A 27,998-nucleotide genomic window follows, 5' to 3' on the forward strand; every position below is an offset into this window, starting at 1 on the left:
AATGCATGATCACAGTCCTTTTATTATTTTTTTACCAAAGATCTTTCCCTCATTTATGTAAAATAGGTATTGCTCTCATATGAAGCAGCTGTTTGGTATTTTGTTCTCTGTTGTTCACAGACACTTTATTTACCGTACAGTATGCTTTTCTTTCTGTTCAACCTTTTAACAAGTGTAAGGCAACAAAAAAAGACTGCTTCACTAGGTCATACATTTTACCCTAAATTAACTGTGTTTAAAATGCTTATGTGTTTGACAAGTGATTAATGTATGGGTCAGTTAACTATATTGCACATTTTGACAATCCATTGTATTCATATTATATAATCTGACTAGCTTTAGGCCATATTTGTATTTTAGTACAAGTGTCTTGAAAGAAAGAAAGTATGAAATATTGTGCTTAAGTAAGTAAGACTGGGTTAGTAAAAGTCATTAACATGGTATAAGCCAAGATTTGTGTTGTGAGAAAACTTTTTTTTACATTTTGCGTAATGATACAAGATAAACTGTCTATTTTAAAGGACAGAGATCAGAACGAAGTAGGGCTAGAAATGGAACTGGAGAAGAAACCAGAGAGTAATGAAGCTAAGAGGAGCCCAGATGTTTTATAATTATGTATAATACAGATGAGCGATTAAAACCTCAGTTAATGTGTCACACATTTTAGTGTCCAAAAGTATAATTGTATAAAAAGCCCAAAGTATCTTTTGGTATTCTGTATCTCAAGTACAAAGATTTTAAAAGAAGAAGCAAGTTTGGCACGTATAACTGTCTTCTATCAGGGAAGTGACCCATATATCTGAAAATGTCTTGGACCTTCCTGGTAGAGTACACAGATCCTTTCCATAGCTGCTGAACTTACCAAGTCTTGAGCCTAACTCTTAGCTGTGGGGTATCTTTTTGCATTTTCATTTCTGTTACAGTAGTATCTCACATCTCTGCTGACCTAAAGTTTTATTTGCTTAGCTTCCATTTAGTATTTTTCAAGCTTAAAATTACACGGTAGCTTGCTAATGCAATACAGTTTGATAGAAGAAAAGAGAAATTATTTGATTCTGATTAGAGTAAACTGACAAGGGAGCACTCAAAGCATGTGGGCGTTATTAGTGCTGAATCACAGCTCCAGCTTTTGATTTAGTGAGGTGTATTTTAAATAGAGTCAAATGCATCTTACCTGATTTTCTGCTGGATAGTCTTAAACAGAAGTCTGAAGAACAATTGAGGGCTCTATGTAGAACCATTGATACGTAACAGATCTAGTTTCTCATCTTTTTCTTAGCTATATGTGTGGTCTTACATGTTTATACGTGTAGAATAGGAGGAATCTATGTTTAATTCAAATTTTTAGGTGGTGGTATATTTAGTGGACAGTGAGAAATTGTGTAACTTCTGAAAAAATCAAAACATTTCAAATGAGTTTGAGACAACATAGGCACTGGTATTAGGAGAATGCATGTTCAAGCTGCATGCCTTCACTTTCTTGCCTGAGGTCTAGTTTGAACCTACCCATCAATAAGGTAAGAAGGAAAGATAAGGCTTTGTTCAGTGAATTAAGTGACAGTCAGCGTACTTTTTCCAACTTACCTGGTCCGTGAATGGACTTACCCGCTCTGAGGTGTTTTGACATGTATGAAGATGTGTTTTGTGAAAGACCTGGGGCTCTGACAGAAACCCTGTCACTAGTATAGCTGGGATGATTTAAGGCTTGCTTCCCTTAATTATTCACACTACACCTAAAAGGACGAATTCAGTCCAGTTAGTATGGACAATTTACCTAATATTGCTCTGTATAAAAATGCTAGACTGAATTTGGGCAGCTCAGGCAGAGATGCTTTCTGTTGCTGTGCTACACAGGGATAATAATCCAACTCAGAGAAATGCTGGGGAAGGGCCATTCAGGGGGCCGATACCATCTTAAATACCCACAAGGAAGATTTACCAGAAATCCTTGCCCAGATCCTTTTATGTGCTGTTTTCTTGTTGCCACAATACTGGGTGATTTTTTTTTTTTTTTAGGGAATTGTTAGTGATCAGAACATAGTTCATTGGCACAGGGTAAATGGGAAACAAATTCTGCCTTTGACTGGAGCTAGTCAGTGACTTCATCCCCTGGGGCTTAAACTGTTAAGCTAATGATTGCTGCCTGTTAATAGAATATACTGTAGGCGAGTCTTGCTTACTCTTGGTAGGAAGGTGTTGTCTGGGCTTGTTACCAAAACCCCAAGAGAAGGATTTCAACATGTTGCTGATTTTGTTAATTAAAAGCCAGGAAGGTGGATTGGGAGGGAATTCCAAATAAACAGGATGCTTGAAAGGGTATTCCTTATTTATTTTTCTACCTGAAAGGAACAAAGTAACATTTACCGTTTAGTTACATAATTTACAAACTGCATAATTGATAGGGTTAGTTTAATTTTGAATGGGTAACTTCCATAAGGAGTTGGATGTAAGTGCATTTGGAGTTTATTTGTTGCCAGCTGAATGTCCTTTTAGACATATCACTTCTAGTCATGAAATCTCCATTGTTTTATGCACCCCATTTATATTTCCGTTAGAGAATTTAACTGAAAGTATCTATCTATTGGTTGTAGAGTACTTGAAATATGTAGATTTCAGTATTTCATAATAAGGATATAATTTGTCTTCTAATATTCAGTGTTCTTCATTTAATATCAACTGTGCATGATCAAAGTGAGGGACCTGTCTGGTGCCCCAAAATTGTTTGAGTAGAAATATACTGGCCATTGCTCAAAACAAGAATGGGAGTAACAATATAGCATCTTTAGTTACAAAATAAGAGGCCTTCTAAACCCCTATCTGTCTAGTTACAACTTCAAGTAGCCTTCATTCCTAGGGTGCTCAAAATTACTTCTTTCAACGTACTTCTCAGTCATTAGGTCCTCACTGTTTGCCTTTGACTCAGACACGCTGTGCATTAACAATGCAAAGAAAACTACTTGATCTCAATTCACAGTCTGTATCCAGATTTGATTTGCTCAGCAGCAGCCCAAAGTTGCAGTTGTGATTAAAATTATTGGCTTCAGTCTGGATTATGGTGAGAGCAGACAAGAGTCTTTAAGGAATTTAATTGTGAGGGTCTAGCAAGTTCTTAGTGAACTTAGTGAACTTGTGAGACTCATTTTACAAAGGCTTTTTCAGTTTGGCCAAATGTAAATAAAATTGACTAAACCTCAGAGTAACAGTTTCTTTATACAGGGAAAAGTTGTTTTGTAGCCTCCAGCTTTCCACCCAGGGAAAACCAGGAGTATATACAGAAGTGAGATTATTTGATCATATGAATATAAGCCAGTTTGATAATCATGCAGCACCCTGGTGCCATGTGCTTTCTAATTAATATTTTCTTTCTGGCTTCGTTGAATTCTTGCAAACAAAAGCAAAACTAAACCATAATTTATGATCTGACTCAATATTAATTTATGATTACCCTGGTCATCCGTAAGTCTTTGCTTCAAAGTGTAAGGTCACTAGAACCCCTTAAGAAAATGGTATCAAAATTTAAAAAGCCCCAGCTTATTCCCAAACTTTTCTCTTGGACCATGTCATGTGGGAGGAAGAAAAACATAGCCTAAGGGTAGAATTTTACTCCAGATGGTTAAAGTTTGGCAAAATTATAAGCAACTGAAAAGTCAGACCTATAACAGGATGTGTCATGCAGACTTGATAATAGGCCATGCAAATATGAGGTAAATGGTAATGTGTTTTCCTACTCTATTTTGGAGCATCAAAATAGGAGTGTTTAAAATAAGATACATTAATCCTAATTTTAAGAAAGTGTGTAGCATGGTGTTTACTGCCTTATTCTCAATAGATATTTGGGAAAATAAGACAGCTTTAATCACAAAGGAAATGTTTAATTTCATAGTACAAGATACAGAATATAAAAAACCTTCTAATACCAGATGTATCTTCAAGAGTCCTATAGGACTGATTATAAAAAGTTGATGCAATCCAATCATAGAATCTAGCTACATTAATGTATACAGAGATGGTGCAAATAGTGTCAAGAATCATTATTTCAGTATTACTTTTCATGCAGTTTTGAAACAACTCTATTGATAATCTTTCCATATTCTTTATGTAAGCTCACTCTGTACCTCCAGCAAAACTTCCACATGTGGAAGGAGACGGTAGTTCTCTACTTACGTACAGAATAATGGTACAGAACTGCAAGTAGTAGTATGAAATAAGGGGATTTCATACTTTATCATCATGTCATCAGTACACTGTAGTTAGGTCAGAATGACTTCTGGCAAAGTTATGATGACATTCATGGCATAGCAACACTGAGCGCAGCACTGTGTAATTTAACCTTTCATTGTAAGCAAATTTTTCAGCTACTGCAACATAGCCTGAATTTCACTTGTAATCTAAAGGAGGAAGGCTTAACAATGTTACCAGTAGTTTCAATTGTTCAATCACTCTTTGATTCCCTAACAATACCATAATCAGAGTAACAGCATCTTCTGTTGAATGCTGTGACAGAGTACCTAAGTTAGGTAAGTTAGGTACTCTGTTTTAGGAAACATTATTCTTTAAAATCTTTGAGAACAAGTACTTGAAATCAGAAATCAGCCTGTGCTCAGGTACTGCATCATTAGCCTATGAAACTTGTCTTCACAAAGATTAGTATTAAGAAAGTGGATGTATTGTTTTATGAAATAGCATGTAAATGAATAATTCGTATTAATATATCCTTATGAATTTGTTCAGAGGAGTGTATTGTGTCAAAGTGATTCTCATTAAAAATAGGTCATGTAGTGTGAGGTGCAAGAGAACCTTCAAGTGATGTCAGGTGTAACTTTCAAAAGAGGGTTTATCACAGAGTTGTAAGTGAGGATGACTGTAACGCTCTTTCACTGGCATTTCACCTTCTTACATATCTATGAAAGAAATTCTATCTACCAATTCTACCTTTTCTTTGATGAATTTGCTCCTTAGTTGCTGTGGTTGGCAGCAGCATTGTGAATTTTGTCATACAATGAGGAGTAGGTGTGACATTCCCACCAGGTATGTGCATTAAGGGGAAAAAAAGGCCTTATGTGGTTAATTGAAGACAGTGTGATAACATAAGCACAGTGGAGGGAACATAAACACCCTCAATTCTGATTGGTGTTTCTTAGCTCCTGAGTGTGTGAATCTGCAGCCTTTAACAGTTTTAAATATAGTTTGTCTGTATTATAGATTAAATAAAAATGGAAATGTGGGATTATGTTTAAATAGGCAGCAGGCTTTTCAAGCCCATTTTCTTTCAATATTGACACTTTTTGCTTGAGTGGGCTGGAAAAATGACAAACATAACATATGTTGTATAAATAACCGAGCAGTATAGCACCATAGTGGATATATAAATTTCTTTCCTATCTGCAGTCTTTAAAAACCTATCTCTCACTAGCAATGCAGGCACAGTTACATCTTCACGATTTTTTTAACTGTGGTGCTTTGTTCATTTTCTAGGATTTTCTTTGCATGCTGTTGGAAGACATACCTGAAGAAAAAGAGTAAGTGAGAACCAGGCTAGAAAAGTCAAATAAGAAAGTAGAAAGTAAATGTGAATATCAGTTGTGCTGGCCAGAAATAGTAGGATTTCATTTAGTTTTGCTCCGCTTGTTTTTTTCAAGTTTGTATGTGTAACTTTCTCTGAAAATCCTCACAGATACATACACAAAAAACACAAGACTTGCTGCGTTGTTCTATCCCATGGTTGCCGTGATCGCCAAGCAGTGCATTTAACTTGCATAGGGCAGTAGTGAAGTCCTATATTCACTGTGTGATCTGAAGTGCCAGGCAGAGCTGCGTGCTCAAACTGATTTGTGATCCTCTTACCACCTGCTTTTGGCACATGGCACCCTAGAGCAAGGAGGCCAGAGTTTTGTTGTGGATGCAGGAAACTAGAGAAGATGGATCTCAAGCAGTAGTGTGGTACCATCCTTGTCTTGCCATGCAGTATTCCAAACAGGGAAGGATGGAAAATGTCAATGGAAATCCAGCATTAATTGCCTGACATGTCCTTCCAAATCCTTCTATGTGTGATGGTTACTGGCTGAAGATGATAGTCTTTAGCAGAGCTTTGAAATCATCCTGCTTCTCCATTGGTTTGCTCTGTGTAACTACAGGCTGTGATACAAATACAGGTAGAGCTTTGAGGTAAAGCTTTGCACATTATAGCTTTTAAAAACAATGTATTCACTTGAAAAATCCAGGTTTGGGGATCAAGATTCCAAAGTCTTCATAACTCTGGGTGAGTAGTTGAGGGGGGGGAGGGGGGGGAAGGTGAGAAGATATACACAGAATTCAAATGTATTGATATTTTAGTGAAACTATTCTGTTCTTAGGGGGTGAGGGACAGAGAAGCTAGTTATCACTGAGATAATGCGTTTTGTGGCATCATGAGTTTAATCTGGGTGGTGGTAAATTTTCCAGTGACTTACCATAGGATGATACTTTGTTTATGTCACTGAATACGGGTTTCCAGCTCAAATATAATCAGGAGTATTAAATGGAATATATATGAAAGTTAATTATTTAATGGCATGATTATACATTGATTTGTTAATGAAACCTCTGCTTTCCTTCCTTTTTTCACTTGTGTTTCTCTGAAGTCCAAACCCAGTGCAAATGTTATTTGAATAAGCATCCAATTTTCCACCTAGAAATATGCCAAAATATGTAAACTTTCAGTGAGACTAATGCAAAAGAAGTATGTCTCTATTTGCATTGCATCGCTCCTGAATGTATTAACAAAATTTCAGATTTATGGTAATTAATTTTACAATCAAGCATACCGCATATCTGAACTTACCTACTGCCAAAGTTACCATGGGTGCAGATATCAACAACGATGCCAAAAATAACAGAACATCTGGATATACAAAAGTCCTTTATTTCTTATCTGCTACAAAGATTTTTTTTTCATTCTTGAACATATTCTGTTGCTAGTACACAAATACTAGCCTGAGGTAAAAGCAAAGGAAGGAACTATAAAAATGATATATCTTTAGAGATCATCTGCTGATGAGCTGCACAAAGTTTCAGTTGTAGGAATTAAATGCATTTCAAGATTAGAGCAACAGAATTCTCTGTAGCACACAAAACTTCCTAGACTTGTTCACTTCTACCAAGTAAAATTTTAATGTTTAAACTAAATGATCCTTACTTGAAAAATATGAAATGCTCTAATATACTGATGTTTGTAATGGAGTCTGGATTTAATAATTACCAAAAAAAAAAAAAAAAAGAAGAAGAAAATACAAATTATTAGTAGGGAATCAAGCCAAATCCTTGCGGCAACAGAGGCAAACTAGTCTAGCCGAAGCAGAATTTGGTTTATGGGAGACTTTTGTAATGAGAACAGGATTAACATTGGCAGAAAGCAATCACACAACAGTGTGGAAATTTCTGTAATTATTATGTTGTGGTAATGCAACATTAGCTTTCTGCTGTTGGACACAGCAGACTATATTTAAAAGATTCTCATTCTTTCAGTACTTAATTCCTTTAGTTTTCAGTTACATGAGAATTTTTAGTACATTCCCATCAATGAGCAGTTCCAAGATACAGACATAACCTCTTAAGTGGCAGTTATTGATTTTTGCTGCCTTCTGTACTCAGAGGAGGAGGATTATATACCTGGTTTATAGGGCTGCTTCACTTCCTGCTCTGACTCAATTTTAATGGCGTCTTAGCTGTTGGGATCCATTCTGCAAAGAATGTTTCTGGACTGCAGCTGAATACTGACATCAGACAGCCCTAGCACTACCTATGGTTCTTTAGAACTTCCCAACTTGTTCTTACAGAAGATCATTTCTTTATGTGAAGGGCTAATGGCAAGAAAGACAAACAAATATCTATCATTATCCTTTTCTGTTTTCAAAGCCTTTTAAAATATAACTTGCACTGGCTGTAGTCTCATTATCATGGCCATTCTGTAAAAAACACACAATACTTCCCACCTGTAACAGGCGTCTTATTTCCTCATATATAATTTGAAATGTCACTAAATAAAGTAAAATTAGAAAACAAAATACAAAACCAAAAAAAAAAAAACCACCCAAAAAGGAAACTTAAATCAATCAACAACAAAACACCCTCTTATGTGTCTGTGTGTCTGTATATCAGAGTGCACTAGATCTAAAACTCCCATTGGCTCTGTTCTCTCCAAGGCTTGCACCCACAGTCTTTGCTGTAAATTGATCCTCTCCATGTCTGCCCAACATGTGCGCTGTGCAGACTCAATGTTTTTAAGACCCTGTAACAGAGAGTGAATTTTACCAGCCTTGGATAAATCAGAGTCACAGCTGCTTGTGCTCTTTATGCCTGCAGATTTTTTTGAGCAAGTCAGTTCTGTTCTTTGGGGTTTTCTGGTGGTATTTTTTATTTATTTTCATTCCATAAAATAAGTGTACTAATAAAGCTATGGTTTTAATATTTCACAATAGACAAAGGAAGGCTTGTGTTACAGCTCTGCTATTTGTACTGTTAATAACTCAGGCTTACTAACGACATTCCTTGGGTGTCTTAGTAAGTTGTCAGTTAAGTACTAATTAATATCAATGATTTAATTGATAATTAAAATAATGCTGCAATTTCAAACAACTCAGCTATACAGGTGTATATTTCTTTTTTTCAGATTTGCTTTCTTTGTTGCTCACATTGTTGTAAATACAGTGATTTTGATTGAGACAAACAGCTGGTAGGCATCTAAGGCCGAAAGCAAATTACTGGGAAAGATTTTTCCCAGTGGTTAACAGAATCACTAATCATTCACTAGTCTTTTCTAGCTATGCCTCCATATTTAGCTGGAATGGCTTACTTTGAAAATGATGGATGTGTATGAATGTATATATGCAGATGAAACAAATATATTTGTTGGAGTATTTTCAGTTGCATATGGCAGACTTTTTATCTTCCTTTTTTAAAAAAAATAAATGTTGCACATCTTCATGTGCACTGTTGATTTGCTGCAATATCTTATTCTAGAAGTGGTTTCTTCTCCTCAACTGCGGAATTAAGTGGGCTTATGGTAAAGTTTGTAGAGTGCCTTGGGGTCTTGTGCAATGAAAACTTGATGTACAGACATTTTTTATAATCCTAATTTTCAAGTTATCATTAATATTAGTATTTTACAGAGCTTGTTCTGAAGCATTGAATCTGGCTATGAACAGTATGTATGCATTTTAGGAGGTCATTCCTAGGCTGATTGTCTTGTAATCTAAACAAATAGACAAGGAATGACATATTGGATGTCATTATATTCTCATTTTACAGTAGGGAACTGTAGCACAAAACAGTTGAAGAACCTGCCCAGCCTTGTAAGAGCTCTATTACAGTGGGAATCAATTGTACCCAGATCTCACAGTCCAATAGTACTTTAACCAGAAGGCCTGTTCTATTCAGGAAATCACACACACCCCAGATTTAAGCCCTTACAGATGCTGAACTGCAACATAAGCAGGTGGTAAGTGCCCTTTCTGAATATTGATGCTTTACTGAACTGCAGCCCCTACAAGTATAAAGCCCTGTGTCCTTTCTCGAGGACACTCACTTTGAAACAACGATCTGTTTGTCATCTTTTCTGGGGCTTGATCCTTGTCCTGTATCATAAAAAAAAAAACCAAACCAAAAAAAAAATAGGAAATGAAAGCATGTGTAAATGGTTTTATTGTTATTGTAATCTGAATGTTCTTTTTCCTTAATCTGCAGCTTCCATTTTTTGGTATGATGCTTTTGCCATGTATGCAAGCATATTTTAGGAGCTGAATGACAAAAGGCAGCATTTGTAAGGCAGGGCCTTCTCATTTTTAAAGCACCTGGTGTCTGATTTTTGCCTTTGTTACAAAATTCCAGTGTATGTTGCATAAATTTATTAAAACCAGATTGCTTATATTTTGCATATACTATTGAACAATTACTCAGTGAAGAGCCAGCTGACTCTCCACCCCTAACTCACATAGGCAAAATTTTAGACTGTTAGGTAGACCTGCTCATTTTAATGGACCTCCTTCAGAATACTGTTCATTTTGAGTAGGGCTGGCAGATCTCCCACCACAGTGTTGTAGAGTGGAGGCTATAACTATTAGTTCTACTTCCAGGGAATGCTAACTTCCAGGGAATGCTAACACATAGTTCTGCTTGGAGACAGAGGATAAATTTCCCATCTTGGATTCAACAGGGACAAGACTATCTAAGTCAGGATATAAGCCAGGTCTGGAAAAATGCTGTTTTTAATATCAGTAATTTAAATCTTCAGCAATTCCAAGTAAAAATATCCAAGTTTTAAAAAAGTAGTAACTATGATTTGTAACCACATAGATACTTTTACTTTATGGCCAGGGTCATCTACTAACATATTCCATTATTTATTTATTTATTTATTTATTTATTAGGGGCTGTAATGATAGGACAAGGGATAATGGGTTAAAACTTACACAGGGGAAGTTTAGATTGCCTATAAGGAGGAAGTTCTTTACTGTAAGGGTGGTGAGGCACTGGAATGGGTTGCCCAAGGAAGCTGTGAATGCTCCATCCCTGGTGGTGTTCAAGGCCAGGTTGGACAGAGCCTTGGGTGACATGGTTTAGTGTGAGGTGTCCCTGCCCACGGCAGGGGGGTTGGAACTTGATGATCTTAAGGTCCTTTCCAGCCCTAACTGTTCTATGATTCTATGTGGTTATTTCAGTCCCACACAGCTTGATCAAGACAAACTATTACCTTTTGCTGGGGCTCCAGACTGTTCTGTGACTTTTCTGTGAATGTTATCAAGATACAAAGAAAGTGCAGACAATATGAAACTAAAATAGATACTTGTTAACTAATACATATTAGTGCCTTTTAAAACCCAAAAGTTTAAGGAAGTTTGCCTTTAATTTAATTTCTTTAGTATCTTGTGTTTGCATTTAGGCTCCTTCTGCAGTAAAATACTGGGTTTGTATGTCTCTGGCTAAATATACTTCTCTGTGAGCTTTTTTTTTTTTAAAAAGTCCACTCAAAAAATAGAGCTCCTGTTCAGACTTTACATGTTTCATAAATGTAGTTTGCCATCTTACATTTTCTCTGTCAATCCTCAAAAGCACTGAATTTATCATTTGAGTTTTAAGCACATAATACCTGATCTGTCTTTAATTTGCTCATGTCACCTCTGATGGTATTACTCATTTAAGAAACCCCAAGAATGTAGTACCAATGCAGTACAATTAGTACATGGATTTGAGGGTTTTGCTTAGCTTCTAAAGAGTTAATTTTCATAGAGGAAAAATGATGTTTTTGTGTATGTTTTCAAATTTTTTTTTTTTTTCTTTTAAGATCTGGATTAACTGCAGAAAGCATCTTCCAGAATTGGCTTGACACTTCCGGAATACCAAAGGTAAATACAAAATACCAATTCCCAGCTCTTTCTGGATTCTTGCATTTCTCATTACATTATATGTTATTTAAATCACTACCTGAACTTAAAACAGGCATGGTTTAAAATACACAGTTTTGATAATAACTGCTTTCCACATCTTTATAGGGGTTTAGCTTTTATTGGCTACAGGTTTTTGCTTCTGCCATTGCCTCAACAAGACTGACAAAGGGCAAATCTTACAAAACTTATTGCTTAATACTGTAGGCATATGAAAGTATGCTTTACAGTATAGTTGTAGACTCCGTTAAATGCAAGGAGCATTGTTCACAGTTTACAGTATATGAATTACCTAAAAGCCATACTGACAGCAGTAACTAAATGTTCAATAATTTGTACTCTGATATTTTCTGAATGTTGTGACTTGCTCATGAAGTCTTATGCATGGGTAACATACTTCATTGTTGTCCTGGGTTCATAGTATCCTGGGTTCACCTGTTGACAGTTACTTTTCTCCTTTCTGGTAGCTGGTACAGTGCTGTGTTTTCTGCTTTAGTCTGTGAATAATGTTGATAACACACCAATGTTTCAGTTGTTGCTCAGTAATGCTTACTCTGATCAAAGACTTTTCAGTCTCTCATTCTCTGCCAGTGAGGAGGGGCACAAGAAGCCGGGAAGAAGCAGAGACAGGACACCTGACCCAGACTAGCCAAAGGGGTATTCCATACCACAGCGTGTCATGCCCACTATATAAACTGAGGGCAGTTACCCAGAAGGCCCAGATCACTGCTCAAATTGGGCTGCGTAGTGGTCAGTGAGTGGTGAGCAGTTGTATTTATTGTGCATCACTGCTAGTTTCCTTTTTTTTTTCTTTTCCCCTTTTAGTTTCATATTCTCTCCCCCTGTTATTTCCCTTATCATTATTATTACTGGTGGTAGCAGTAGTAGTTACGTGTTATACCCTAGTTACTGGACTGTTCTTATCTCAGCCCAAGGGAGTTATATTATTTTGATTTTCCTCTCCATCCCTCCCTAAGTGGGGTGGGGAAAGGGCAAGTGAGCGAGTGGCTGAGTGGTGCATGGTGCTCCCAGACTGTTTTCCCCAGCAAATTCTTTATGTGCACCCCAGGAACTTTATTCCCCTTCTATGGAATGTAAAAGTTCTGACTGGGCTGGGCCAGATTTGTTTGGCAGATCCTCTGGTGTTGACCAACCAAGTGACTTTTGCTAAATGTATATCCCAAAGTTTGAAAGTCTGTTGCTCTCAGTGTAGTGCTTAACACCTCATTGTACCATTCAGTTTTACCAGAGGTTGATACATGGTAGGGGATGTGATATACCCACTCAATGCCATGCTCTTTGGCCCAAATATCTATAAGGTTGTTCTGGAAATGAGTCCCATTGTCTGACTCAGTTCTCTCTGGGGTGCCGTGTCGCCACAAAATCTGTTTCTCAAGGCCCAGGATAGTGTTCCGGGCAGTGGCATGGGGCACAGCGTATGTTTCCAGCCACCCGGTGGTTGCTTCCACCATGGTAAGCACATGGCGCTTGCCTTGGCGGGTTGGTGGCAGTGTGATATAGTCAATCTGCCAGGCTTCCCCATATTTGTACTTCAGCCATCGTCCTCCATACCAAAGAGGCTTTAACCGCTTGGCTTGTTTAATTGCAGCACATGTTTCACACTCATGAATAACCTGGGCAATAGTGTCCATTGTTAAGTCCACCCCTCAATCACGAGCCCATTTGTATGTTGCATATCTGCCCTGATGGCCTGAAGTGTCATGGGCCCACCGGGCCAAAAATAATTCACCTTTATGTTGCCAATCTAAGTCCATCTGAGCCACTTCAATCTTAGCCGCTTTATCCACTTGTTGGTTGTTCTGGTGTTCCTCAGTGGTCCGACTCTTGGGTACATGGGCATCTACATGACGTACCTTCACCACCAGGTTCTGCACCTGAGCAGCGATATCTTTCCACAGTGCAGCAGCCCAGATGGGTTTACCTCTGCGTTGCCAGCTGCTCTGCTTCCATTGCTTCAACCACCCCCACAGGGCATTTGCCACCATCCATGAGTCAGTACAGAGATAAAGTACTGGCCACTTTTCTCGTTCAGCAATGTGCAGGGCCAGCTGGATGGCTTTCACCTCGGCAAACTGACTTGATTCACCCTCTCCGTCAGCAGTTTCTGCATCTTGTCGTCCAGGACTCCATACAGCTGCCTTCCATCTCCGATGCTTTCCCACAATACGGCAAGAGCCATCAGTAAACAAGGCATACTGCTTTTCACTTTCTGACAGTTCAGAATCGTAGAATCATGGAATAGAATCATAGAATGGTTAGGGTTGGAAAGGACCTTAAGATCATCTAGTTCCAACCCCCCTGCCATGGGCAGGGACACCTCGCACTAAACCATATCACCCAAGGCTTCGTCCAACCTGGCCTTGAACACCGCCAGGGATGGAGCATTCACAACCTCCCTGGGCAACCCATTCCAGTGCCTCACCACCCTAACAGGAAAGAATTTCCTCCTTACATCCAGTCTAAACTTCCCCTGTTTAAGTTTTAACCCATTACCCCTTGTCCTATCACTACAGTCCCTAATGAAGAGTCCCTCCCCAGCATCCCTATAGGCCCCCTTCAGATACTGGAAGGCTGGTATGAGGTCTCCACTCAGCCTTCCCTTCTCCAGGCTGAACAGCCCCAAGTTTCTCAGCCTGTCTTCATACAGGAGGTGCTCCAGTCCCCTGATCATCCTCGTGGCCCTTCTCTGGACTTGTTCCAACAGTTCCATGTCCTTTCTATGTTGAGGACACCAGAACTGCACACAATACTCCAGGTGAGGTCTCACAAGAGCAGAGTAGAGGGGAAGGATCATCTCCTGCAACCTGCTGGTCACGCTCCTTTTGATGCAGCCCAGGATATGGTTGGCTTTCTGGGCTGCGAGCGCATGCTGAAGCTGGTGCATGTTCATTTTCTCATTGACCAACGCCCCAAGTCCTTCTCTGCAGGGCTGCTCTGAATCTCTTCTCTGCCCAACCTGTAGCTGTGCCTGGGATTGCTCCTACCCAGGTGTAGGACCTTGCACTTGGTATGGTTAAACTTCATGAGGTTGGCATCAGCCCACCTCACAAGCGTGTCAGGGTCCCTCTGGATGGCATTCCTTCCCTCCAGTGTATCAACCGAACCACACAGCTTCGTGTCATCGACAAACTTGCTGAGGGCGCACTCAATCCCACTGTTCAGATCAATGACAAAGATGTTGAACAAAGATGTTGAACTTCTGGCCCGGTCCAGACTGGTCCAAGGGCTACTGCATGAACTATCTCATGTTTAATTTGCTCAAAGGCTTGTTGTTGCCTAGGGCCCCACTTAAAATCATTCTTCTTCTGGGTCACATGATAGAGAGGGCTTCCAATTAAACTGTAATTTGGGATGTGCATTCTCAAGAACCCCACAGCACCCAAGAAAGCTTGCGTTTCTTTCTTAACAGCAATGTTTCCACCAACTAATATCTTGTTGATTGCATCTGTGGGGATCTGTCGACTTCGCTTTTGCCATTTTATTCCCCAAAATTGAGCCTCCTGTGCAAATCCCTTAAGCTTACTCTGGTTTATGGCAGAACTGGCCTTCAGAAGGATTTGAATTATTTTTTCCCTTTGAGATAAGAACAGTCCAATAACTAAAGTATAATATAAAACTACTACTAACAATAATGATAAGGGAAATAACAAGGGAACAGAATACAGCTGTTCACCACCTGCTGATCGATACCCAGCCTGACCCAAACAGTGATCAATCCCTCCTGGGTAACTCCCTCCAGTTTATATACTGGGCATGATGTGCTGTGCTATGGAATACCCCTTTGGCTAGTTTGGGTCAGGTGTCCTGTCTCTACTTCTTTCTGGCTTCTTCTGCCCTTCTGCACTGGCAGAACATGACAGACTGAAAAGTCCTTGACCAGGGTAAGTGCTACTGAGCAGCAACTAAAACATCCATGTGTTATCAGCACTGTTGTCAGACTAAAGCCAAAACACAGCACTGCGCCAGCTACTAGGAAGGAGAAAAATGACTGTTACAGCTGAACCCAGGACATGCATTTGATATTCAATAATTTTTGTAAAAGGACCTTGAATTTAATACTGTGCTTTGATTAAAGTTTTGTTCCTGATAAAACAATTCAGTATGTTGTAGAACAGCTGCTTCAAGTACATGGGATAAACTGACATTTCACAGCTGTAGTTGTAAATGCTGAAATGTCTGCCTGAAATGGAAGAGTTTTCTGGCATTTTACTTACAATACCTGCTGACATAGTATTCTGCTTCTTCTGAGCATAGCATACTGACCTCTTCCCTCTGACTCTTTCTGATGGTTTACCCTTTTTGCCTTAAGCACTTCTCGGGCCCTTATGGGAGCTTGTTTCCACTTTATTGAATTGCAGTTGTCATTCAGCAAGCAGGAAACCTTGTTTCCTTTGTGTTAAATAACTTGGGGATCCTCTATTCTTAAAATCAAAACTTTCAATACATTAGTATCTATAATCTAAATATGACTGTATTTAGTGTCTACAGCAGTATAAATCTACTCATGTGCTGTACAGGAGCTTATACTGAACCCCCCTTAAAAAGTATGTAGATTATTTCACCAAACTATTCACTTGGCTAATGTGCTGAATCTTATGTAAAGGCACATAGACCACCTTCATACGTGCAGGTTAACTACATGCATAATAAATACCAGCCCAGGAATGCCACAGAACTGACCTTCTCACGGAGGTTGCCAGGTAAGCAGACTAGGGTGTGTGTAGAGGAAGGTTTCTGACAGCTCCTTTCTCCTCCTCATCCTGTTCACTCTCCTGTCAGGCAGTGTAAGCAGTATGAGGTGCACACTGTCCCTTGAAGTTGATTACCTTTCCTGAGTACTGAAGCAACTGAAGCAGCCGGTGAATGTCTGCTCCAACGATGTCTCAATGGCACAGGAGCAACATCCTGTGCTGTACACAAGATTCAGCAACTTTCTGCTTATCACCCCTATTTCACTGAATGTATGATAGAGTCCTCTAGCATGATAGCTAGTCACTCAATCCTGCAGCACCTTAGGGACAAAAAGTAGTTCTCAGTTTTTTTGTGAAAAACATCTTGATTGAGAATGTAAACATTTTAAATTTACTATCTAAGACTTCACTGCATTTGGAGAGGAAACTTCCTTACTGGAGAGACAATCCTCTGTAATAGGATTGGGGAATATGCATCATGCTGTCCATTCTGAAAATCAAATTAGAACATGGTTTCTTTATACCTTTGCCATATGAGAACCTTTATGTTCTATGGTGCCTGTGGTTATTTCTGTGGCATCTTTTATTTCTGTGTTTTGGCCCACCCCTCAGTTCACTGTCTTCATACAGTGTCTAGCGTAAGGACACTGTAAAGCCACTTGTGCAAAAGATGGTTGAGAGTAAATACTTTCTACTACCCAGATTGCTGAAGCAATGTTACTTACCATCTTCCTTCCAATAGGGGAATTCCAATAGAGGAATTTTGTACTCTTTACATACGTTATATGTCATGGTATCTATCCGAGTATCTTGTACTCCTTTTACCTGTGCTTTGTTAACATTTGCCATTCTAAATCCTATCATCTCCAACTCTCTCCAGGGAGCCACATACACATGTACCCCTTTATACTTGCAACTATTGAAACTTTGGTATTTGACAATTTCTAATACCATTTAATTCTTTGAAAAGTCATTCTGTCTTTTCTAAATTTTGGGAGATATATATATATATATATATATATATATATACATATACACATATCAGCAGTAACCAAGAATAATTTAATGTAAGGGAGTCAGACTTATAAATTAAACCAGAATTTGGCCTGTTGCCATGAAAAAATAATTTTCCAAAGCATTAAAGGTTAATGTTGTAAAAAAGGGTGTGTGGTGATGACTGGCCACTTCTTTCTTACATGGATGGGTGCCACAGTACAGTGGTTGCCTTTAGGCTTGCTGTGCATTAAGGTTTTCTCACATGCAAAACAATAAGGAACATAAGAAATGTAACCAAGCATTTCTGAGGTAGAAGCATTCATGAGGATTTTTTTTCTGGGAACACATCATGGTGGTGTTAAATAAGGCTGTTTTGCTGAAAATACTTTTTATCAAATCAAGCAACCTACAGCATGTACTTCTGTCTCAAGAGGTGACTCACTACAGGGATTATAGCAACTTTTCATCACATGCAAGCAGTAATCACTTAACTTTAGTCAGTGAGTTAAGTTGGCAAGAAATAGAAGAACAAAACAGTATTTAGAGCTCGAAAACACCTATGGAATCTTGTATGACCACTGCTGATAATGATTTGTTCTCTAAAGTACAGTTTCTATTGTGTTTTTCAGTCTATGTGATTAGAGTTTAACAGACCATATGCTTCTTGAGGAAATTTTTCTCAGTTCTGTACAGACTTGGTTTTGTTTCATATTGGCCAGTTACTTTTACCTGAAGTTCTTATTCTACCCTAGATAATTAACCTTTAAAGAATATGCTTAAAATAATTTCTTTTGAACTCTGTTGTACACTGTTCAACTGAGAAGTATAATTATAAACATTAGCATCTGCATCTCATACTCTTACATGTGTATTTTTAGCTCATTTCAGTTTCACCACCTTTTCTTTTCCCTGTGAAACTGCATTGACTTATAACATACTACTGTTTACTAGTAAACTTGCTATCTTGAATGTTCCTTGGGTATTTCATTTGGTACTTTGTGTTATGAAAATCATTTTGTCCAGATTTATTCTTCAGTTAGAAAAAATAAGAGGGGGAAGTAGCTGCCCTGCTCCTTCATGATGTTTAGTTTCTACATATCCTACAGTGTAATCTACAAGTCTTTTATGATATAGACGTAGGCACTAGAGAGACAAACATCCCCTCAAAATCATGAAAAAAATTGCAAGAGGTGATAGCACTGCTGTATCTTTCTCCTCGTCCCTTTTGCTACTTTATTATCCTGGTAAAGCTTAATTCTTACCCACTCTTTTACCTTAATGTTTAAGGTAGGTCAAGTATATCTGACTAAAAGCAGCATTTCAGAGTATGTACAGCTCATACATAGTGTGTATTGCAAGAATATTACTCCATGCTTTCTAATACTGAATAAACATTGGAGCACAGCTTCCTGTTGCAGTACTAAGGATTTTGCCATTTAAAAAGAACTCTTTTTTTTTTTTTTTTAATCTGTAGTGCTTTTTGTTACTGTGGTACGGCAGTAGTTTAGGCTTTATCTACTAATGTGACTCGTAAATTGTCTAAGTTTCTGGAAATACAAAGTCAAAAGAAATCTTCCAGTGCTGAATATTCATCTGTTCATGGTATTTCTGGTTTTGTTTGCGTGTGACTGGCTCTTGGATTGTCCTGCCTGAAGAAGAAATGAATTGGAAAGGAAACTCGTAGCAAAACTATTAAAAAATTTAAACTGAAATATATGTTGTAAAGGGTTTTAAACCAATGCAAATAACCTATTTCTGTAGTTTTGTAGGTATTAGGAGAATGTTACAGGAGCAGCTCAAGTACTTAATATGATGTCTGATAATACAGTTTGTTATTAAGAAGGTTCCTCTCTTTTGCCCCAGGTATAAGGTTTCTAGATTTCCTGTTTCCTTTTACTATGACAAAAATACAGATGAAGGGATAGCTCTGCAAGAGAATGCATCACAGGGTAGAAGCTATGGTCAATTACTAACAAACCAACCACATCAGTATATTTTTTAAAATAATGCTCTTACTAAACTTACTAAACTGTTCATCCACGTTTCATAGAGGGTGCTAGAAAAATTTTCCAAGAGAAAAATCACTCTTACTTGATCAGCGTGTAACTTAAGGCATGGGTTTGTTATTGTTTGATATTTCTTGTCATTGCTAGCCATGCCTTATCTTGCAAATTTTTTTATTATCATTATTATCTGCCAAGTAAGAAAATCTCATTCAAGCTTGTGGGTAGGGGAAATAAAATGGGAAGGGCCCTATGAAGAGGTGTAATTTACTTACTTACTTAATGAAGCTTAACAGTGACTGTTAGATTAATTTCAAAGTTGGCATTGTTAGTCACAAGTTAGTCACAACTGCTGCTTAAATACTGAAGTTTGCTACATATCCTTTGAATTCTTATTTGAACATAGAGAGTTTTGTGTGTATTTTAACATTAGTGAAGAAAATACAGCTGACTTCATAGCTGAATTCTATTTAGTTGACATTTGAGACAGAATGCAGTTATGCTACTTTAAGAGAAGTACTTGTACATGGAAAGCATAATTTGAAGATAAGCACTTCCCCTCTAGAAAAACTGTGGGTTTTTTTTTTTAATCTTAGCAAGGTTATTAGCAAGACCAAAATTTAAATGATCATAGGTCAACAATCTAAATTGATTAACGTCTTCTCTAATGATAGCAAGCACAGTAGGAAAAAAGTTTTTGAAGATCGGATTTTTGAAAATATAATACTGTAATCAAGTAATGTGTGTAGTACTGTAGAGTGCATAAATGTCAGATGAATCACAAAGCAAAACAGATCAAGACAGATCACACAGAGAGACACTTTCTTTCAATTTTGTTAACTCTTTGAAAGATGTTTTAAATAAATACTATCCATCTGAAAGTCTTTCCAAACAGGCAGTAGTATATGGAGATTTGCTATTTTGTTTGTAGCAAACTATCAACTAAGTTTTAAGGTCTGTTATTATTTAAACAGAGCCTGTATTGATCTGAAGAAAGTTCTTGGCATAAAATGGCCTTGTAATTTATTTAGCCATTCCTATAAATTGGATTTTAGATACTGCTAAACAAGATACAACCATGACAAATTCTTGTTTGTTAAATATGCAAAAGTTCAAGGAAGTTGCTTACATAAAATACATCATTACATGTCAGTAAGAGCCCAAATATATTTCAGATCTCTTCAAGTTCAGGCATAGAGTATTTTTATAGTTTTGGAGGGTTTGGGGTAATCATTGGGTTTGGTCATTTTAGGAGAAAACCACAGACATTCAAGATCAGTATGGCACTGTTACAAATTACTGTGTGAGCACATTCTAAAATTGGAAAACAGGCTGCCTCAAGCTGGACACTCGTATAGTGCTGAGTAACTTGCTGTCTAGGTTGAATGTAGATATTAATTTTTAAATGTTACATTTGAAAGTATTTCCCATAATATTTTATTGCTTCTGTTGTTTAAAAGTAAAGTTTAAAAATCAGTTTTAGGAGTCTTAATTTAACCATTAATTGAATAATTCAGAAAAAATTGCTTTTGAGATTCTCTGCTGGGACTGTGAGTCTGTATTATGTCAGGATACTTTACTGGATTTAATGGTCTGCTAGAACATTGGCTTGCCAGTTAAAAACCAGATTTTCACAAATGTCTTTCTATTTTTCCTCAGGCTGCCTTTCAGTATTGTACGTGTCCAGCTCAGAGGTACAGTAGTAGTAGTGTAGTAAATCTGCACAAGTCATAGCTTGTTCAAGAAGTTGAAATGCATTTGAAACAAATGTTCAGTTTCTGAAATAATTGTGGACTCGGTTCACTTAGAACCTCTTTTAAGTTTAATAAATCTTAAGCAGTCATTCTTGTTCCCTTTCCCTATTAATTGCATCGCTGAACACAAAAGCTCTGTTATGTGCAGAATGACTTGAGCTTATCCCTGCTAGAAAGGAGTTATGTTTGGTATCTAAAGAACAATAACAGTTTGCTGCCTGGCTGATCAATGCTGGATGAAGTTCACATTCCCAAGTTCCCACTCTCACACCTACATGTGCAGGGGGTGGAAACATAGCTAAGAGGGGGACTTTACAGAAAAATGTTGAACTGAGGCTTACCCAATCAGGACACAGCTGGGCTTGCATAGAAATAAACATTAATTTTAATCCATTGCTTGTAAAAACATCCAAAGCACAGAAGTTAGCAACCAGTTAATTTTTAGCCTGCCCATTGTTTTCTTTATCCAGTGGAAACAATCCATAAAGCTTTAAAATATTTTTTGTGCTATCTAACAGGTTTTCTATTTTAATGAGGAAAGAGTAGCCTTCAAAATGGTTGAAATCTCTCCAGTAGTTTTAGTGCATGGGACACACAATATGAAATAAGGAGAAATCAAGTGCTCCTTCAGGAAATAATATTTGAGATAATTTTAATGTAGGAGGATAGAGTTAGGCACGTAGCCCTGTGTAATGCTAACCCAAAAAACTGCAACCTGCTGATTCCTGCAGTGGTCCAGTCAGAAACTCAAAATGATCTTGAGGGTTGACGTCCTGCTGTTGCGTTCCCAGCTGGCTATAGTTGGGAATGGAAGCTCTTGCTTTTCAGCCCAATGCTCTTCTCACACATTCTGCAAAAACACTGAGCTGCTGAAGAACTTGCAGAGAGCAGGTGGTAACAAAATTTGTGTAATGGTCTTTGTTCCACAGCCATCAGTTAGTTGTCTTTCACAAAAGCTGACACCAGCAATGTCAAGATCTTTCCAGGTTTATGTTACCTTCAGTCATCCCCTTTCATTAAGCAGTGCTTCGTAGTCAGGCTGAAGATGTAGGTGATGGTTACCTCCTATTTAATCATGGAGGAAATAAGTGATTCTCCTAAAACTCATTAATCTCCATAAGAAAGGAATGTTTTTCCAAGTTGCTTTAGCTATTCTTGTCTACTCCCCTCTAAGCCCACAGTAAAATTTAAATGCCAGAATTAAGATGTCTGGAGAAAGGTTAGAAAAATGTACTGGCTGACAAAGCTATTGGTCAATACAAAGTGAGCAGTAAAGATCATTGTTCAAGCTTATGGACTTTTGCTTTGAATATGTTTCTTTACAAGAAGTGTTGGAAGAATTTTTGATTTCTTCAAGGGATCAGTAAGACCCAGAGTTCAGCAACTGTGAAAGCTGTATTTTATTTCTTCAAGAAGAAAGAAAGTCTGCTTAATTTTCTTTGAGTGTCTTTGTACTGGAAAAGTGAGAAAAACACTGCTTGTCACATCAGTGGTGCAGGACTGGCCTGTAGCCATGTTAAGACATGGTTTTGGTTTTCTCTATAAAAAAAAACAAAACAAAAAAACCACACAAACCAAAACAAACAAACAAAACCCCCAAGAAAACCCAAATCACAAAAAAACAAACCAAACCAACAAAAAAAAAAAAACCACAAAAAACCCAAACCAAAACCAAAAAACCAAAACAAAGTGAATAAAGCTGTCCCCATGAAAACTGCACAGAGTCAGCTGGGGGACTTGTTGTTCTCAGAGGACCACATTCTGGGCTGGATTTCATTTCCAGTAACTTTGATCTGCTGCTGATATACTGCTTCTTGCAATATGCATGCACCAGCCATCTTGCCATGTTCACTTGTAGCCCACTACTGCCTCTTAGTCTCTCTGATAACAGTCGTGTTTTAAAATCCTTGCAGTTCTTGCCGTTGGGGAATACAGTCAAATATTTCAAGCCATTATTAATCATCTGGTGAGATACTGGATAAAACGCATTGCTGTATTTTCATTTTGTGAACCTTTTTACAAAAGATTGGAAGCCAGGTCTCTTCTGCTGAATCAGTTTTTAGGTTACACAGGCTGTGCTGAGGATACATCATATTCTCACTTTCCAAGTAAGTTAATTTTCCAACTTAAACTAGTAGGTTTTTTTTCCTATAAATCTTCTCAATGGTAAGAAAACAGTTACATATCTTGAATTTTATCATAGTTCCATTAAATTATCTTTTACTGATATCACAGATGTGATGGCATCAGCCTCAAAATATAGGCAATATCATGATAAACGGATCAGGGCGGGGGGGGGGGGTGAAGTCCATTGTTTGTTTTATGTTACAAGGCAGGTTGTATAAAGGTACAAAATTGCAATTTGTAGATTGGTGAAGTTAGTTACATCTTCTGGGAGAAAACATGATGCCATAGTAAAATCTGCAGGCTTTCCTGTGTGCTTGCTGGTGTCCACATAGTTCTAAACACGTAAATGTGGGGGTGTGTATGTGGTGTAAAATTCAGTAATTGAGAGGAAAATACCATTTCTAGAAAGGAGAGATTGGAAAATGACTGCATTAATTATCAATTTTCTCTGCTTTGCAAAAGCTCTTTTAAAATTTATTTACAGTAAATATTCCTCCATTTTCATTCTTTTCTTTTTGCCTTCCAGTATCCAAAAAATGTTGGTAAGCACTTATTCAGTATTCACCTTGGATACAACAAGCTACTAAGAAGTTCACCAATATCGAATGTTTTAGCATTAGAATAGCACAGATCCACTGAAATTATAGACAATTTATGCAAAGGAAAAGTGCATAATCATGATTTTTCATTGAGTTATCATTAGCAGCCATCACAGCCTGAACAATTTAAAACCAGTTTCTATTTCAATGTAAAATGAAAGAGTTGGCTGTTGCTCAAATATCCTATTGTTTTCTAGGCTATATACAATCCTCAAAGTTCATTGTATTCTTGGGATCTGGCTTGAAAAATAGCTGATGTAAATCACCGTCTAAATTATTTACCTAAGTTATTTATGGGCCTGCCTTCACCGGTAGGAAGTGTTACCTCCTCTCCCTATTTCAAAATTCAGTTATATTTAATCCTGCTGTTCCAAGAATGAAGTATCCTAGCATGCGTTGACATGTATAAATGCTTGTTCCCAACCGAAGTGTTAGATAGGAGAGCTCCATTAGCAGTCCCTGAAAGAAAGGCTTTCCAAGTAAAGAAATACACAGAAGATGGAAGGACTAATCTCTTAGTTTCTGTTGTGAGGGGGTTCGGCAGTCAGTGTCATGTGGACAGCAAACAGAACGGCTGATGGAGGATCATGCAGCCATTCTCCTCTTAAACTGGGTATGCTCTCACCTGAGGTGTTGGCTCCACAAGATCTATTACCAGAATAAAAAGTAAGTAACAATTCCTGTTGGGTTTCCTTCACTGCTGTGCAGTTACTAACAGGAAAAGAGGAGCTACCTCTGAGTTTTAACACAGCATATGTTTGTGTGTACAGGGATTTTCATCCCAAATCAGCCTCAGGGTCTGCAGGTCTGTAAATCAGTATCTCATGTAACTTTCTTCCCCTAGTTTTCTCAACATTTGAGAGGACAGGAAGTGTAATCCTTCAAAGGATTTAAAGTATAAATCTTTTACACTGTCTCTATTTCCCAGTGTTTTGCATAACTGTATCTGTGGGAATGCACAATCTAATCTGTTGGCTGACCCAAGGGAATATTGTTTAGGTAGTTACATTAGTTTGTATTTCCTATTAACATCATTTTTTGTTCATATCCTTGTTTGTCTCTTTGAACTATGCTCTGTTGTTCTTTCTCCATTCAAATGTGCAGAGTTCAAGAGCCAATTTCTAGGAGCTTCCAGAAGTACCATTTAGTAGAAATCTGCTGCAGTTTTACAAAATGAAAATATGCAAGTTCAAGTAGGCCTGTGGCGAGTGTGAAATAAAGATCGATAGTACAATTTTCTACTGTGATACCTCTATTAAAAAGTTTTTTTTTGAGTAATGCTTCATAGTGAAGTTGCTTCTATTTAAAGCATTGAGTTTGATCTTGGCTTTGATCTGAAGCTTTTGATCTTGAAAAAAAGCATGTTGTGGCAGTAAAACAAAAAGGGTAGGAGAGAGGGTTTTTTTGGTGTGGGTTTGTTTTTTTTCAGTGATAAAGGGATACTGTCAAGATACGGTACACACTAATTGGACCTGTGTTTGCTTAAATCTGTTTGCAAAGTCCATCTAATTCTATATATAGGAGGGTTCTCTCAAATATGTGCTTTAATGAGCCTTATTCTTTTACAAGAGCATAGATTTTCTTTTGATGCTGTCCGGAAATTGTCATATATAATATAGCAAACAGTATATTATTTTTTAAATACTAAAAATACCTTTCTATCATAATTTTAACTGTATTGAGTATGATGCAGTCTATCCTTTATTGTCTTGTCATTTTAAATGCTAAACACAGATCACTAAATAAAATCCCAAATTAGGAATTTATAGTATTCAAATTTTGCATAGCTGACATTACTTCCGTGTCTTCCATCATAGCAGGGCTTGTATATCCTCTTCAAAGACCACAGAAACATCTTGAAATCACACGCCTAAATTAAATCATCTGCTTGCAGTCTCTCGTTGAATAAAGCATTTAACTGGACCCGCAATTAGGGGCTTGCTGTGCTGTCACATGATTAATGAGCTGGTCTGGTTCTTGCTTTTAAGGCACATTTCAGGCCCTCCAAGGTAAGTTAACAGTTGGATTCTTCAGGTGCCAAGCAAGTACTGGGGGTGAGCTGAAGCACTTCATGTTGGTGGTGTTTCCTCTCTTGAGCCAGCCCCATTAGCTCGTTACTCTGTGAACAGCTGGGACAGCGGGCGGTTGTGGGAAGGTTAACAGGAAAGGCGTTTGTCACAATGAGGGACTTGACGAGAGAGCGTCTCTCTGAAAGCTAGACCGTAACGCCGCTCACGCGGATGTTAGGAAGACCCGGCGCGGCGGCCAGGCGGTACGCACCGCCGCCGCGTGCTCGGCGGGCCTCGGTACCCGCAGCGCCGCGGGGCGGAGAGCCGGGCCCCGCCTGCCGCCGGCGAGGTACCACTGGCGGTATTTCTCGCTGGGCCGGGGGAGGCGCGGCAAGCCCCGGCGGGGCCGCCCCGGAGCCGCTGGTCCGTACGCCTTCGGAGCGCTCCTCCTCTCCGCACAGACACGGGGGCCGGAGCTCGGGGGCGGGGAACCCCGCGGAGGTGTTTCATTTCCGACCGAGGGCTGCGGTGTGCCGCCACTGAGGACGGCGACGGCAGCACGGGACAGGGCGGGCCGGGCGCGGCTCTCGGCTCTGTGACGCTGGGTGTGGGCCGGGGGCCGGTGTCGGGCGGGCCGGGATTGCTGCAGCGCGTACCGTCTCGGTCTGTGCCGTCCGCCCCGCGGCCTCGGGGAGCGGAGCGTAAGCGGGGATACTCCGCTTGCAAGCCCGCCTTAGCGTGCGCTTTCTCCCCCATGTAGCCTTTGCTGGAGGAGGGCGAGACGTGGAAGGAGAGTCGGCTCGTCCAGCAAGTGAGCGGCGAGGTGAGGAGAAAATCTTCAGCAACTCTTACGTTGCCCCCGCTTCGTTCCTTTGCCAGTCTGCTCCCGAGGTTTTTCACCTGACGCCCCTCGCCACCCCCGCCATGCTTTAAAACATAGTTGCTTTCATATGGGAAAAACATTTGTATGGGAGAAAAAAAACTGAAGAGTTACTTCTTTATTAAATAATAACAACCCCATCGTCTAAACTTGGCGTTGGTAGCCTGGAAAAACTTTGGACTGGGTGGCTGGAAATAAACCTCTTACTTGAAATAGAAGGTGTATGGGATGAAGCACAGATTTTCCCCAGGATTTTTGCGCACCGCAGTGGTAACTTCCTGTCCGGGCTTCCATTTGGCAGCCCGGTCTGTCCTCAAGCATGTTCTTGTGCCCAGAACTTTTAAACTGAAAGCTTGGAGGTGAGCACCGTCTCACACTTTGACCATGCACAAGTAACTAACCAGATCACCTAAGACCATGTCATTCTAGATGGGCAGAAGTGCTGTTCGTCTTTGTAGTGAAGCAATGGAAAAAAATTGTCTGGAGTCTGTTTATAGCTTCTTACTAATGAATAGCTGAGCTTGGGTCACATCTTCATGCTAAAAAAGTGCTATGGTTTTAATCCAGGTCACAAAATGGATTCGGACAAACCAGATGATGAGAAAAAGTGGCAAAAAGAGAAGAAGGCTGGATGAAGTTGTTTTCCAAAAGGTAAGGGTTCCCAGTGTACGTTTGTATAATGAGACGAAGGGTGGCAGATCCAAAATGCTTTCCCATGACACCTTCTTAAACTTTTATAGAGGTGTTTTCTAGCGTCTTCAGCAAGGTGACAGTGAAAAGGCATTACTAGTAAAAGTTTGAGTGTCACTAAGTAATTACAATGGAAACAATAATTTTTTCAGGCATCTGTAATTTAGAAGACAACTTCCTCAGAATGTTCCAGTTTTTAACTGGATGTTAATGTTTTTAACTGTAACATTCTGAGGGAGAAAGAGAAGAGTGCTTTCATCACAGAAATTAATAGAACTTGAGAGCTTTTGACAGGACCTACTACTATTTGCATATGTTCAGTTACTAGTAGCTGACAATTTTCATTGTGGATATTGGTACAATAATAGATGTAATCTGTACATTGAAACAAATAGTTCTAACTATGCTGTTGTCACATAATTCAGAGGGTGAGTTTGGAAATAATCTATTTGCAATGTAGATTTCTATTAATGAAAATGTGCCTAGATGGTTATTTTATAATTACTACAGAAGATTTTTTAAAACTGAATGCAGCCTAAATTAAACTATCTTTAACCCAGAGATTTTTTTATTAGCTGTTGTGATACATTTGTTCTGTACAGTTGAGTTGACCATTTAAATCAGTGTAGAGAGAGGTAAGTGACTAGCCAACACTTTTCTGAATAGCTGTTTTCTTTTACAAACAGATTTAGAATTATTTTTTTTAAACCTGTTACCTTTAAAGGATTAAAATGGCAGTGTGTTGTTTCACTGTTTCGACAGTGCTTCTAGAATGCATGATGAATCATTGCTGTTTCTGTAGCCAAATTCT

The 27,998-nt window shown here is 38.6% G+C and overlaps 1 protein-coding gene across 7 annotated transcripts in view; it reads left to right on the forward strand.

Annotated features, from left to right (window-relative positions):
- The window catches only part of AOPEP (aminopeptidase O (putative)), a 190,685-nt gene that overhangs the window by 83,943 nt on the left and 78,744 nt on the right, over positions 1 to 27,998 (forward strand). For 6 of the 7 annotated variants that reach the window (XM_061456324.1, XM_061456331.1, XM_061456330.1 and 3 more), the window contains 4 exons: positions 5,476 to 5,519; positions 11,318 to 11,378; positions 26,378 to 26,440; positions 27,065 to 27,148. In XM_061456324.1, the coding sequence (XP_061312308.1) occupies positions 5,476 to 5,519; positions 11,318 to 11,378; positions 26,378 to 26,440; positions 27,065 to 27,148 (252 nt within the window). The remainder of the gene's footprint in view (positions 1 to 5,475; positions 5,520 to 11,317; positions 11,379 to 26,377; positions 26,441 to 27,064; positions 27,149 to 27,998) is intronic. The other variant, XM_061456329.1, reaches the window with a different exon arrangement.

This window comes from Pezoporus flaviventris, unplaced genomic scaffold (genome assembly GCF_033815535.1).
Source record: "Pezoporus flaviventris isolate CSIRO_AGI_PZ_B2104156 unplaced genomic scaffold, CSIRO_AGI_Pfla_v1 ptg000022l, whole genome shotgun sequence".
In the NCBI taxonomy this organism is placed as follows: Eukaryota; Metazoa; Chordata; class Aves; order Psittaciformes; family Psittacidae; genus Pezoporus; species Pezoporus flaviventris.